This window comes from Bombina bombina, chromosome 3, assembly GCF_027579735.1.
Source record: "Bombina bombina isolate aBomBom1 chromosome 3, aBomBom1.pri, whole genome shotgun sequence".
Taxonomy (NCBI): Eukaryota; Metazoa; Chordata; class Amphibia; order Anura; family Bombinatoridae; genus Bombina; species Bombina bombina.
Window position 1 is genome coordinate 22,475,188 of NC_069501.1, and position 14,646 is coordinate 22,489,833.

At 36.7% G+C, this 14,646-nt stretch overlaps 1 protein-coding gene across 1 annotated transcript in view; it reads left to right on the top strand.

Annotated features, from left to right (window-relative positions):
* CD2 (CD2 molecule) overlaps positions 1-13,485 on the top strand; it is a 355,405-nt gene extending 341,920 nt beyond the window's left edge. The window contains exon 7 of the mRNA XM_053705123.1: positions 12,985-13,485. Coding sequence (XP_053561098.1) covers positions 12,985-13,352 — 368 coding nt within the window. The 3' untranslated portion in view covers positions 13,353-13,485. The remainder of the gene's footprint in view (positions 1-12,984) is intronic.
* Positions 13,486-14,646: the final 1,161 nt, after the last annotated feature.

A 14,646-nucleotide genomic window follows, 5' to 3' on the forward strand; every position in this document is an offset into this window, starting at 1 on the left:
AGATTTTGTGAAATTCCTGACTATATGGAGTGCTAAATATTAGCTTGTTCCCACTAGTCTTTGTTTTGGAGTGGTCCAAATCGACACGTTTGTACTCCAAAAGAGTATCACGTGGTATTAGAGTGACTTCTTCTCTAGTAGTTTTTAGTAAATGAGTTGGATAGCCACGCTCAGACAATCTTTTGTCCAAAATATCAATTTGTTCCTTATATGTTGCATCATTGGAACAGAGTCTTTTAGTCCGTATGTATTGGCCTTTTGGTATGGCTTTCAAGACGTGTCCTGGGTGGCAAGATTTGTAATTTAAAATTGTATTGCCACCCGTTGGTTTCCTATAGAGACAGGTGTCAATAGTGCATGTTGATATATTTGCCCTAAGTTCTATGTCTAAAAATATAATTTGTGATTTTTGTTGCTCAAAATTGAATATGAGATTTGCTTCATTGTCATGCAAATATTTGACAAAATTGACAACACTGTCTTCATCTCCATTCCACACCAGCAGCAGATCATCTATATACCGGCCAAAGTAAACTATGTGATTCTTGAAGGGGTTGTCACCTCCATAGACATGGAACAGCTCCCACCATCCCATATAGAGATTGGCGTAAGAGGGGGCAAACTTGGCCCCCATAGCTGTTCCACGTCTCTGGAGGTAACAACACCCCTCAAACAAAAAGAAATTGTGAGTAAGTAAAAATTCAATGGCCAGAATCAGAAATTGCTTAATGTTTTCCGAGTAATTAGAATGATTATCCAAAAGGAAAGAAACAGCATTCAATCCCTGCTGGTGTGGAATGGAGGTGTAAAGAGACACCACGTCTATGGTGACAAAACGATAGTTTTGTTCCCACTTAATAGCCGATACAGCTCTCAAAACCTGGGTAGTATCTCTAATGTAACTCATTAGATTACAAACCAAAGGTTGTAAAAGGGAGTCAACAAATTCTGAGAGTGGTTCCAAAAGAGAACCTACCCCAGAGATAATGGGACGTCCAGGGGGCCTAAGCGCATCCTTGTGCAACTTAGGGAGGAAGTAAAAAATGGGTGTGAGCGGAGTTTTAGGGAGCAATGTATCCATTAATGAGGGTAAAATAATCCCCTTCTGGAGGCCAAAGATAAGTATATCCTCTACTAAGGGAGTATAGGGTTAAAGGTTAACTTTTTGTAAACCTCTATATCATTAAGTTGCCTAAGAGACTCCTGTACATAATACTCCCTATCCATCACGACCACATTGCCCCCTTTGTCAGATTCTTTAATGACCAAAGCTGAGTTGGACCCCAGAGTTTTTAGGGCTTGGCGTTGTTCCAGCGCAAGGTTGCATCTAAACAAATCTTTTTTCCTTTTGGTGTCAGAATGAATGTCTTCTGATAAAGCTATTTGTTTCTTTTCAACTGTGCGCTGGAAAACGTCTATATTTTTGCTCCTACTTTGTACTGGATAGAAGTGACTCTTTTTTATATGTGAAACAGATGGAAGTTTCATAGTGCTTTCACTAGGTTGTACATTTTCATTACAGAGAGAGATTAAATCCAAAACTGAGCATTGTTCATCAAACTTTAGACAATCTTTATTTATTTGTGTTAAAAGAGGGGCACACTCACTGTGCACCTGTTCGGCACCATCCACACTGTCAGAAAAATGTTTTTTGAGAGTGAGCTTCCTCACAAATTTGTTTACATCGTGGATAGTGCCGAAAAGGTCAAAATGGGTGGTGGGTGAGAAACCAAGACCTAGGCTCAAAACCCCTACTTCAGTTTGAGTTAGGGTTATACTGGAAAGATTAACTACATTTCTCAAAGGTACCTCCTTGTCTGTGTTCTTGTCTGAATTCTGTTTTGTGTGCCTGTTTTTTCTGCCACCCCTCCTACCCCTTCTTGTTTTTTTCTTTTTGACTTCGCCCCCAGACCTCTCTCGTTTTTTGAATCCATGTTGTTGCTACCTGGGTTGTCAAGTACTGATATGCTACTGGGTAGTGTTACTTCCTCACTAGAATCGGGATCAGAGGTCTCAACATCATAGTCTGTTTCAGCAAAATGTACTTTCTTACTTTGTTTTACCAAATCTTTGTGCTGATTAGTCCTATGAAACCTACGACCATGATGTTGAGACCCCTGTCTGAATTGATTCCATCTGTAAACCTTATCAAAATCATAATCTCTCTTGTCTCTGGAAAGTTTCTGTTTTTTAAACTCCCACAATTCCTTTGTAAACTTTGCCATGTTAGCTTCAAGCTTACTATCATATGACTTAAAATTAATATCAACCTGAAAAGCAAGCAAGTCCTTTTGAACTAATTTCATTTGTTTAATTAGATCCAGTCTCTGTTGTTTTTTAAGCTCAATCAATAAGTCCATAAGAGCAAAAGAACAGGTGTTTAATACTTGGTTCCATTTGTTGATAAATTCTGTATCAGTCACCACAAATGAGGGAAACTTACGAATCCTAAGCCCCCTAGGTATTCTCAGTTGTTTCTTGTATAGTAAGAAAGTCTTAATGTCAAGGTCCAACTTAATGTCCCTTTGTCTCAATTCGTCAATCTGAAAGAATAATCCGTCCAATGTGTTTGTGTTGTCCTCAAATATCCCCTCCACTTCTGTATCATATGTATTTAAAGTATCTTCTAAGTCCCGCAGGACAAAGCTTGCAGTAGCCTCAGACATACTTAGTGTAAGTGATACAACTCCACTTCACCACACGAAACAAGGATAAGTGATAAGGAAATCAGGCACAAATATCTTCAGCAACCCACTTATTAACGCTAATATCAGCCGTACTGCAATAATAACAGCCTTACGTGTATGCGAGCAGCCACAGACCAACGAGTAGAGATACAGCAAGCAAAAGATCTACGGCGCTCACCTGCACCACGTGTATATCTGGCAGCGTTTTCTTCAGCGTGCACACGTCAAAGGAGCCTGTTCCTGTTGGAGGGTGCAGCTGGAAAAGCGTCCCCGTTAGAACGCAAACAGAGTTCCAGTATATGCAAATTCCACAGCAACTCCTACTCACAGGAAATGAAAAGTCCTTGTATAGGTAAAAAACATTTTCTTTATTGGTGGTGAATACAGGATAAAACCATAGGGGAGCAAAGCTGCTCACATCAGCAGGAAAGAGTATCCGGCAGTGCAGGAAACAGCAGACTTGTTTCGTGTGGGATCTCCACACTTGTTCCCCCGCTATGATCTGAACTTGCCCGGATGCCCTAATTTAAGGGATACACTTAAACAATTAAATTGAACACACATGTGATAATTAACACTTTCCTGCCTGTATAGTAAAGTTGATTCACAATTCATTAGTAAGTAGTGGCTATACATTTACATTTGATTACATATGAATAATATATACTAAATATTCAAAAATTCTATCGTGATATGCAAGGGATATGTAGTGGGGGATTAAAGCAGGACATTACAAATTCAGTACAACAAAATGTTTATACTAAAGGTAGTTAAATAAATAGATTGACATCTGACTCCATGTTTATTCCTAGAGGATGTCTAGTATTTAGTGTAAATATCCACTGTGCCTCTTTGTAACTAAGTTTGTACTCTCTATCTCCACCTCTCTTGTGTTTGGGGACATAATCAATTGCCTGAAAGGATGCCAATGATGAATCTGCATCGTGCATGTTTTTAAAATGTTTTGACACTGGTGTAAACACCTCGGGGTCATCGATGTCCCTAATATGCTCGAGTGCTCTGTCCCTGAGCATCCTTTTGGTTTTTCCTACATATTGGATTTGGCACCACCTACAGGTCAGAAGATATATTACGTGTGTTGAGTTACAATTTAAATTATATCTGATTTGATAGGTACTGTTAGAGACAGAGGATTTGAACAGTTCTCCCTCTGTAACATAGTTACAAGTTTTACAAATTCTAGACTTACATCTGTAAAAGCCTAGCCTTTTGGGTATCCATGTACGCACATTGCGTTCAGGTAATTGAGAAGGGGCCACCATATTTCCTATGGTCTTAGCTTTTCTAGCCACGAATTTACATCCATTATTTGCCACTTTTTCCAAACTGGGGTCAGTGGCAAGGATGGGTAAGCATTCTTTTACAACATTACAGATTTTGTGAAATTCCTGACTATATGGAGTGCTAAATATTAGCTTGTTCCCACTAGTCTTTGTTTTGGAGTGGTCCAAATCGACACGTTTGTACTCCAAAAGAGTATCACGTGGTATTAGAGTGACTTCTTCTCTAGTAGTTTTTAGTAAATTAGTTGGATAGCCACGCTCAGACAATCTTTTGTCCAAAATATCAATTTGTTCCTTATATGTTGCATCATTGGAACAGAGTCTTTTAGTCCGTATGTATTGGCCTTTTGGTATGGCTTTCAAGACGTGTCCTGGGTGGCAAGATTTGTAATTTAAAATTGTATTGCCACCCGTTGGTTTCCTATAGAGACAGGTGTCAATAGTGCATGTTGATATATTTGCCCTAAGTTCTATGTCTAAAAATATAATTTGTGATTTTTGTTGCTCAAAAGTGAATTTGAGATTTGCTTCATTGTCATGCAAATATTTGACAAAATTGACAACACTGTCTTCATCTCCATTCCACACCAGCAGCAGATCATCTATATATTAGGGACATCGATGACCCTGAGGTGTTTACACCAGTGTCAAAACATTTTAAAAACATGCACGATGCAGATTCATCATTGGCATCCTTTCAGGCAATTGATTATGTCCCCAAACACAAGAGAGGTGGAGATAGAGAGTACAAACTTAGTTACAAAGAGGCACAGTGGATATTTACACTAAATACTAGACATCCTCTAGGAATAAACATGGAGTCAGATGTCAATCTATTTATTTAATTACCTTTAGTATAAACATTTTGTTGTACTGAATTTGTAATGTCCTGCTTTAATCCCCCACTACATATCCCTTGCATATCACAATAGAATTTTTGAATATTTAGTATATATTATTCATATGTAATCAAATGTAAATGTATAGCCACTACTTACTAATGAATTGTGAATCAACTTTACTATACAGGCAGGAAAGTGTTAATTATCACATGTGTGTTCAATTTAATTGTTTAAGTGTATCCCTTAAATTAGGGCATCCGGGCAAGTTCAGATCATAGCGGTGAACAAGTGTGGAGATCCCACACGAAACAAGTCTGCTGTTTCCTGCACTGCCGGATACTCTTTCCTGCTGATGTGAGCAGCTTTGCTCCCCTATGGTTTTATCCTGTATTCACCACCAATAAAGAAAATGTTTTTTACCTATACAAGGACTTTTCATTTCCTGTGAGTAGGAGTTGCTGTGGAATTTGCATATACTTAATAAGTGTAACGTAGGAGGCAGCAACATTGGGGTGCCATGTTAGGGGTTAATGTCGGCGGTGTCAGGGGAAGCAGATTAGGGGTTAATAAATATAATGTAGGTGTCGGCGATGTCGGGGGCTGCAGATTAGGGGTGTTTAGACTCGGGGTTCATGTTAGGATGTTAGGTCTAAACATAAATTTTTTTTCCCCATAGGAATCAATGGGGCTGCGTTACAGAGCTTTACGCTGCCTTATTGCAGGTGTTAGACTTTTTTTCAGCCGGTTCTCCCCATTGATGTCTATGGGGAAATCGTGCACGAGCACGTAAAAGCAGCTCACCGCGGCTTTCAGCAGCGCTGGTATTGGAGTGCGGTATGGAGCTCAATTTTGCTCTACGCTCACTTTTTGCCTGCTAATGCCAGGTTTTTGTAAACCTGTAATACCAGCACTGTAGGGAAGTGAGTGGTGCAATAACTTGCAAGTTAGTACCGCACCCCTCTTACTGCAAAACTCGTAATCTAGCCGTATGTTATTAATCCTTTTCAAATCTGGATTTTAAGATTTTAATTTGCTCTTGAGGTTTTTCCCTATTCAATATACTATCTGTATTATATTCTAGAGAATGGTTATTCTGATTCCCTCTTGGGACTGTACTACTATTTCTATGGAAATTGGTACTTATTTTCAGGATTCTTTAGAATTTGAATATAACCTTAGTAGAGCATATTCATGTACTGTTTATATTTTTAGCTCAGCTTTATCTGTGGCTGACATTACTGTTCTCTTAGCCTTTGCTGAACAGTTAGCATAAGCAGTTTCAGATTCTCAAGTATATAACTCTGTTTATTTACTTTAGATGTATTAATTTAATTATGTTTACTATATCTATTATTATGATTTCACGCATATTTTATTATTTCTCTCTTGTTAGGATAATAATTTATTTGATTTCTATTATCTCCACTATTTCTGGAGGTTTAGAGTTCTTTTCTGCCCCACTTTTAGTCCGGTGATGTAGATCAGTTGGTGAATGTCCTGACTACAAACGCTTGTTCTAGATCCAAGGGTCATAGATTCATTTCCCGGCAGGGTTAATACAGCCCTTTGGCCTTTTGAGGTAAAATTATTGTGTTTCATTTATTTGGGTAATAATAACTGTTTTTTTCAGCTGCTAATTTGGTTAACTCCGAGTGTAAGCACTGAAAAAGCATTTTTTGTATCTTTCTGGGAGAAAAACACTATATAATTACTAGTTATTAGACTGCATGAAGGTGCAGTTCTCAAACCAGTCCTTGTGGTGGGGGGCAGATTAAATTGTTTTTGGATGAACTCTGTCTAAAATCTATATTATTCTTATGGTTTGAATAGATTTTTAGAATGAAACCTCATATGGGAAGAATCTTTCTTTCTCAGTACACTCTGTGAATTTTTTTCAGGAGTGATTATACCAGTTCTTTTAGCAGGAACAGGGTTTGGGTTTCTATTCAATTCTATTATTTGTCCCAAAGAAGAAAGGTTTATTCAGTCCAATCTTGGATCTGAAGACTTTTATATTGTTTTGTTAGAGTCTCAACTTTTAAGTTGGCAATTATAAGGACTATTATGCCTTTTTGTTCAGCAAGGTCATTTTATTTCATTCAGACCACTTGTGGATTCTGAGATTTTCCTTTTTAGATAAGCTTTACCAATTTGTCGCTTTTCCATTTGGTCTAGCGACAGCTTAATTAATCTTTCCAAAGCTTCTTGGTGCCCTTCTTTCTGTTTTCAGACAGTATGGTATTGTGGTGCTTCCTTTTTTTGGATGGTATTTTGGTATTAGCTTAATCGTTTCTTTTATTAAAGCCGCACAGATAGCTCAGCATGCTAATGCACTGTGGCTGAGCTCTGTAGCAACCGGACGGTTGCAGGTTTGATTTCTGGCAAGGTCCATTCAGTCTTTCATTCTTCTGAGGTCAATTAATGAGCAGCCTCTTGAGTCCCTTATGGGTGATTAGGCGCTTTACAAGTACCCAATACTTACATATGAAAGAGCAGTATTCAAATATATGGACTTTTCATTTTTTTTTATTCCCTCATGAATCAACTTAGTTTTGTTTCTTCAAGACATGGTTAGAGGATTTAATTTACCTAAGAGTTTCGTGATTCCTCAGACAATGGTCACTTCTTTTTAGTTTTCTAGATGGATTCTGTGTTCATGTCTTTGTCTTTATCGGACAAAATTGTAATTGGCGTTATCCTGTCTAAATTACAGTCTAGAACATTTTTTTCAGTAGCTATTTGCATGGAAGTTTTAGGTCTCATAACGGCAGCATCGGGCGTGGTTTCCTTTGCTCATTTTCATTTGAGATCTCTTTTTGTTTTGCATACTGAATCATTGATACAGGGATTGTTTGTAATTATCACAGTTGATATTTTTAAAATCCTAACACTCTACTCTCTCTGTTTCGGTGATTAGTCTATCATCATTTTATTCAGGGGGTCTCCTTTTGGTCATCCTTCCTGGACTGTATTCTTACTGGATGCAAGTCTTACAGGTTGGGGAGCTGTCTGAGGGTCTCTGACAGCACAAGGAGTTTGGAAACTTCAAGAGGCAAGGTTTCCAATTTTTCAGAGATCTTTCAGGCTTGGCCTCTTTTAGGAGAGAACTTTTTTCATTTTTACTTTCAGACAAACATTATCACAATTGTGGAATATGTCAATAAACAAATAGGGACTCATAGTTCCTTAAGCAATTAAGAAGTTTCTTGAATACGTTCTTAGATGGAATTAATCTAATGCTTATTTTCTATGATTTTTTATCTCAGGTTTAGACATTTGGGAGGTGGATTATTTCATCCGTCAGTCTTTACATCCGGGAGAGTGGTGTCTCTATACAGATGTGTTTTCTCAATTTCCCAGGTACCTTTTCAGGTCCAGGGATCCTCAGGAAGAAATGGTGTATGCATTAGCAGTGTCTTGGTTTTGCAACCTGACTTCATCTTTCCACCTCTGTTTTTTTTTTCTTCCAAGGGTGATTTCCAAGATCATATTGGAACAGTCTCATATGTTTTTGATAACATCAGCATGGCCTCACAGGTTTGGTATGTGGATCTTGTTCAGATGTCCAGTTGCCATCCTTGGCCGCTTTCTCTTTGGCCAGCCCTATTTGTTTTAGGGGCTATTTCTCCATCTGGATCTCAAATTTCTAATTTGAAAGTATGGAAATTGATTAGTGTTTAGTCATAGAGGTTTCTCTGACTCAGTTTTTATCACTATGTTGCAGGCTATAAGTCTGTTTCAAGGAACATGTATTATCAGGTTTTGAAACCTGTATTTTATGGTGTTCTTTTTATAAATTCTTTTGGCATTCTTTTAGATTTCCTAGGATTTTACAGTTTTTTTCAGGATGGTTTGGATACGTTTATCAGCAATTTTTTTGAAGGGACAAATCTCTGTTCTTTCTGTTTTATTTCCTAGAAAGATTGTTTAAACTTCCTGATATTCACTGTTTTGTTCAGGATTTGGTTATCAAGCCTGTTCATTTATTAATTTCTAATTTTTGGAGTCTTAATTGGTTTAAAGATTTTGCAGGCTCTTCTCTTTTGAGCCTATATTTTCTTTGAAGATTATCTACTTTCTTGGAAAGTGTTGTTTCTTTTGACTATCTCTTCTGCTACAAGAGTTTCTGATTTATCTGCTCTCTCTTGTGTGTTTCCTTATCTGATTTTTTTAATCTAGATAAGTTGCTTTGTGGACCTTCTTTTTTTCCTAAGGTTCTGAATTTGAACAACATTAGTAGAGAAATGGTTGTTCCTTCTTTGTGTCCTAATCCTAAATAATTCTTTGAGAGTTCTTTACATCCTTTGGATGTGGTAAGAGCTTTATAATTCTATATCAAGGTTTCTAGGATTTCAGAATAATTCTAGTCCAGAAAAAGTTAGGAAAGCCTCTGCCATTTCTTTGGCATCCTGATTAAAGCTTTTGATTCACAAGGCTTATTTGGAGGCGGGGCAATCTCCGTCTCAGAGAATCACAGCTCATTCTACTAGATAAGTCGCCACTTCTTGGGCTTTTAAGAATGAAGCTTTGGTTGATCAAATTTGCAAAGAAGCAACTTGGTCTTCTTTGCAAAAATTTACTGAATTTTACCATTTTGATGTACTTGCTTCTTCTGAAGCAGTCTTTGGTAAAATAACAATCTTCAGGCAGCTGTCTCAGTTTGATTCTTCTGCTTATGATTTAAGTTTTTTTCTTCTAATTTATGTGACTTATTTTTTGTGTGGATTTAATTTCTCAGCTGAAAAAAATGTTTTTATTTCATCCCTCCCTCTCTAGTGACTTTTCTGTGGTCTTCCACATCTTGGGTATTGCTATCCCATACGTCACTAGCTCATGGACTCTTGCCAATTACATGAAAGAAAACATAATTTATGTAAGAACTTACCAGATACATTAATTTCTTTCATATTGGCAAGAGTCCATGAGACCCACCCTTTTTATGGTGGTTATGATTTTTGTATAAAAGCACAATAATTTTTCCAGTTCTTCTTTTGTATGCTTTTTTTACTCCATTTCTATCACCCCACTACTTGGCTATTCGGTAAACTGAATTGTGGGTGTGGTGAGGGGTGTATTTATAGGCATTTTGAGGTTTGGGAAACTTTGCCCCTCCTGGTAGGATTGTATATCCCATACGTCACTAGCTCATGGACTCTTGTCAATATGAAAGAACTTAATTTATCAGGTAAATTCTTACATAAATTATGGATTTTGTCATTGGTATCAACCAATAAAAAGCTGGAAAGAAGGCGGCGCTCGCACCTTTGATAAAGCGTATGGGCGAAACATGTCAGGGGAGTGGGAACTTTGATTCTCTCTGTTTTTACTTTTTCAATTGTGAATATTAGATTAATCTCCTAACCGTACAATAACTGATATTATGTTAACAGACTAAAGTGGCTGACGACTTGTGTCGCCCCTGCAAATATTAAATACTGTAGTGATTTGTAATTACGTAGCATAACATAACAACACTGTGCCGAGCAGATACAAGGGGCTGACGATTTGTGTTGCCTTGGAAATATTAAGTACCCAGTTGACTGTTGTTCTCTATATGCAACGACTCCTCTTTGCAATGCTAAACTATAATATCTACAATCTCAGTGTAACATGTGCATCTTATTTAAATAAGTAGCGGAAATACTATTATATATCATCCTATTAACACAACTGTATCTCGGTGGAAAATGTGTGCTTAAGAGTTGATACAATAACTATTATTTTTATATAAAGCTGTAAGCTTGCAACTGTAACATTATCTCAGTACTACCGCCCTTTAGCCTATGATTATTTTGAATCCATCAATAATAACTAATAAGTGCTAAACTGATGCACAAACTAGGAGTGTGACCACGTAATAATAATGGTAAAAACGTATATATTTACTAACACCTGAAACATGATTGGAGTTTAAACTTTGTTACAAAGTTGGTGCTAATATGCGCCGAAGTATAGAGTGAACATACTTTATGTATGCCTGGGTATTACATACGTCACATTACAAATCATCACCGTCCCTTATTGTTTTCATTTAGCATCAGTATAACCGTAGTGCAAATACATGTGCATATTTATAAATGGTTAATACCGTAACGATATATAACTGCTTGCCTATAACTACTAATATTAAGTGACCAATGTCTAATCTACTTCTGAGTACCAACATTTTATGATCATAAACTTACCACAGAATCTGGGAGTATTTTTATTGCAGTAACAATGTTTAAATTGCACTTACATAATCTCCGGTTTTATTCTGTGACTGGAAGCAGTGCTGCAATTAAGTGCCTAGTGCGCATTGGGATTCCAAGTGATAATAATCTATGATACATTTAACATGATATATGGTTTGTTACCAATAAGATACATACCCTAAATAATTTACATTCACTAATGGTAACCCCTCTCAATATTATACTATTTATCTCTGTTATCTGGGAGAATGTATTATTACAATGGTGCTAAATGTGCGCCCTGTTCTAATCACAAAACTCACTTGCTCTATATCTATTTCATGAACAGGAGTATCAGTACAATATAAATACACCTTGCGTATATTATATAAATATTAATAATTACTCCTCAATACGTTTTGAATTCAGTAGCTGCTACTTAAGTGATTAACTTGATATTTTAGCTACTAGTATTGACATATACAATAGAAACTTATGTCATAGTAGGTTATGTACTAACACCTATCCACTATTTAGTATTAGCACCATCTCATATCAGGGAAATTGGTACAAGTGTCTAGTTACACCCTGGTATTAACTAATTTAATCACTGTATACTTGACCTTACCAGTAACACAACACTACACTGGCATTTAATGTGCAGTTTGATTTCATTATAACGCACAACATATTCCAGTACGTTGGTCTTATATTGTTTTCAGGGGAATTACTGAGACTCATTGACCACAGTTCTGCCAACTTTAATTAACTTGGTTAAGGTTTCTACATTTTGACAAGATTGTATCTATGTATCCACATTGTGTTTTTAATATTGTTTTTAACTCATTATGAAAAGTTATGTTTTAACCCCCTTTTCTTTCGGTGGTTCATTTCCCCTTTTTTGTTCATCTAGTTGATAATTCAAATAGTGCGTGCTATTTAGTACACTCTTTTGCAAGTATCTTTTACTTGTTTTTCTTTGAATTTCTATTCCGTGTACAGCATCCCTTTCCTATAATTGTACATGATTATTGGGGTATTATACCTCCTATTGGTAATTAATAATACGAAATAACACTGGTAGTGCCATTAGTTATTTTCTCTAGAAAAATAGCTTTATAACCTTGAGTGAAAATACAAGAAATTGATTGAACTTGTTTTTTTATTCCTTATATTTCAAACAATTATATTTATTAACACAACATTGCATTGAAATAAATTATTGAATTAATTTAGGAATTGGAAATAACTATATAGCATTGCAAACATGAATAAATGATGTGCATGTAACAACACTTATTATATATCCTATAATTAATGCTCTCCAATAACCTACATTCTAAATAACCTGTTCTCCTCTAGCCAGCAATCAATACCTACAGCAAGTCTCAGTAGAGCCAGATAGCTGGTCTCAGTGCTACTAGGTCACAGCACACCCTAAAGAGAGTCTTTGTACAACTTGAAGCATAGACATTTAAAGCAGAGAGTCTCAGAACTCTCCAATACATAAGGACTCATTGCAGTTTGATATAGCTTGTATGATGTAGTTTAAACCCAGCATTATACACGTTGTAGCTTTAATCAAGTATTATACTTCCCCAATCTTGTGGAAATCTCCCCTAGTTTTCAAAGGTTCAAGTGCTACTTAAAGACTCTTTTGTCCAAGGTTGCATTCAATCTTACCTTAGTTGATCTTCTCCTTTATCATCTACTTGGTCTCCCTTAGCATGTAAGCTTATGAGTCCAGCTGTTTTGTAGATAACTTTCATGCAAGATGATCCATAACAGTCGTCAACTCTTTGAAGGGCCCTCTACCTATTTGCTTCACATAAATGTTACCTGTACAAATTATACCTATATTTATTGTACTGTGGAATCTAAGTACTATTATTTTTATTAAATATTGATAAAAATAATAGTAATATACCCAGATATCTTCCTAATACCCAGATTTTGTGTTTTCCTTCTTGCACCACAGAGGAGGAGCCAGATGTGTGTCCAAAGAACAAAATCCAGACACGTCAGTTACCAGAACCTCCATGCCAGCCCAGGACACATAGCTTGCCTAGGGGGCCTTCTGGCATTCCAGAACAAAAACCATCCCAGAAACTTCCTCTAGTTGACAGACAGACATTACCTGTACCTCAACCCCAGAAAACAAGAAAACACAAGCAAAGGCCGCAGGAACAGACTGAGAACCTACCTGAACAACAGAAGAACCAAATGAATACACAAAAGCCCAGCCTACCCCCAAATCACCCAACTGGGCAACCCCCAAGGCCGCAACCCCGCAGCCAGGCAAAACCACCTCGCCATAACCGCAAAAAAAATCAATTAATAGACTGAGAAGTCAGCAGTGTGTAAGGGGTCAATCTTTATTCATGCGTGTACATAGTATTTAAGACCAAAGTAACACAATTACAAAGTTTAAATTAATAAAAATGGGAAGAATGTTTAGTGGTATCAAAGACTGAAAATAAAGAGTCCAGTAGGTTTAAAACACAATAGAAGTTTTGTAGAGAAAAGACAGTCTGGGTACAAAAAACCCTAAAGACTGCCTGGCAGTGGTAATACAGAGCAGATGATGAGTGCCAGAGAGTGTAAAGAGAATATGAGAGTAGGCAAATGAGAGAGATAATAGAGAGTACAAGAATATGTTGTCTGAAGAGAGATCATAAAGAAATATACATTTAGGCAATCTGTAGAATACGAGTAGGCAGTCTGTAGAAAGAAATTATATAGAATATAAGCGTAGGCAGTCTGTAGAAAGAAATGATATAGAATATAAGCGTAGGCAGTCTGTAAAAATAAATTCTATAGAATATAAGCGTAGGCAGTCTGTAAAAATAAATTCTATAGAATATAAGCGTAGGCAGTCTGTAGAAAGAAATTATATAGAATATAAGCGTAGGCAGTCTGTAGAAAGAAATTATATAGAATATAAGCGTAGGCAGTCTGTAAAAATAAATTATATAGAATATAAGCGTAGGCAGTCTGTAGAAAGAAATTATATAGAATATAAGCGTAGGCAGTCTGTAGAAAGAAATTATATATAATATAAGCGTAGGCAGTCTGTAAAAATAAATTATATAGAATATAAGCGTAGGCAGTCTGTAGAAAGAAATTATATAGAATAAAAGACAGGGAGATGACTGTGTATTATTTTATTATTATTATTACTATCATCATTTATTTGTATAGCACCACATAATTCTGTAGAGCTGGATAAGAATAAACTGACTGAAGACAGTATTTGAGCGTAGTTGATCTGGGGGGGAGATCATGTAGAATATGAGCGTAAACAGAAGACAGAGAGATGAGAGAGACATTTGCAGAAAGTTTGCTGGGGGAAGAAAAAAAAAATAAACATAATGTCAGTGACAACTTGTAGTAGGAGAGAGCGGCCTGTTGTAACAATATGAGCTGTAGCACTTGTGACCCCAGTTTAAGCAGAGGTAAGTCAGATAGTGCTTTGGTCACTTACCTTCACGTTTGGCATGTAAGACAGTTTTTTGATCCCAGATAGTTTTTTCAATGTCGCTGCATCTTATATACGATGGGAGAGTAGCAGAAAATACCAACCAGCAAATAGGTTAAGGAAGAATGACTACATAGGGTAGTGAAAGGGGTTTGAGGACAC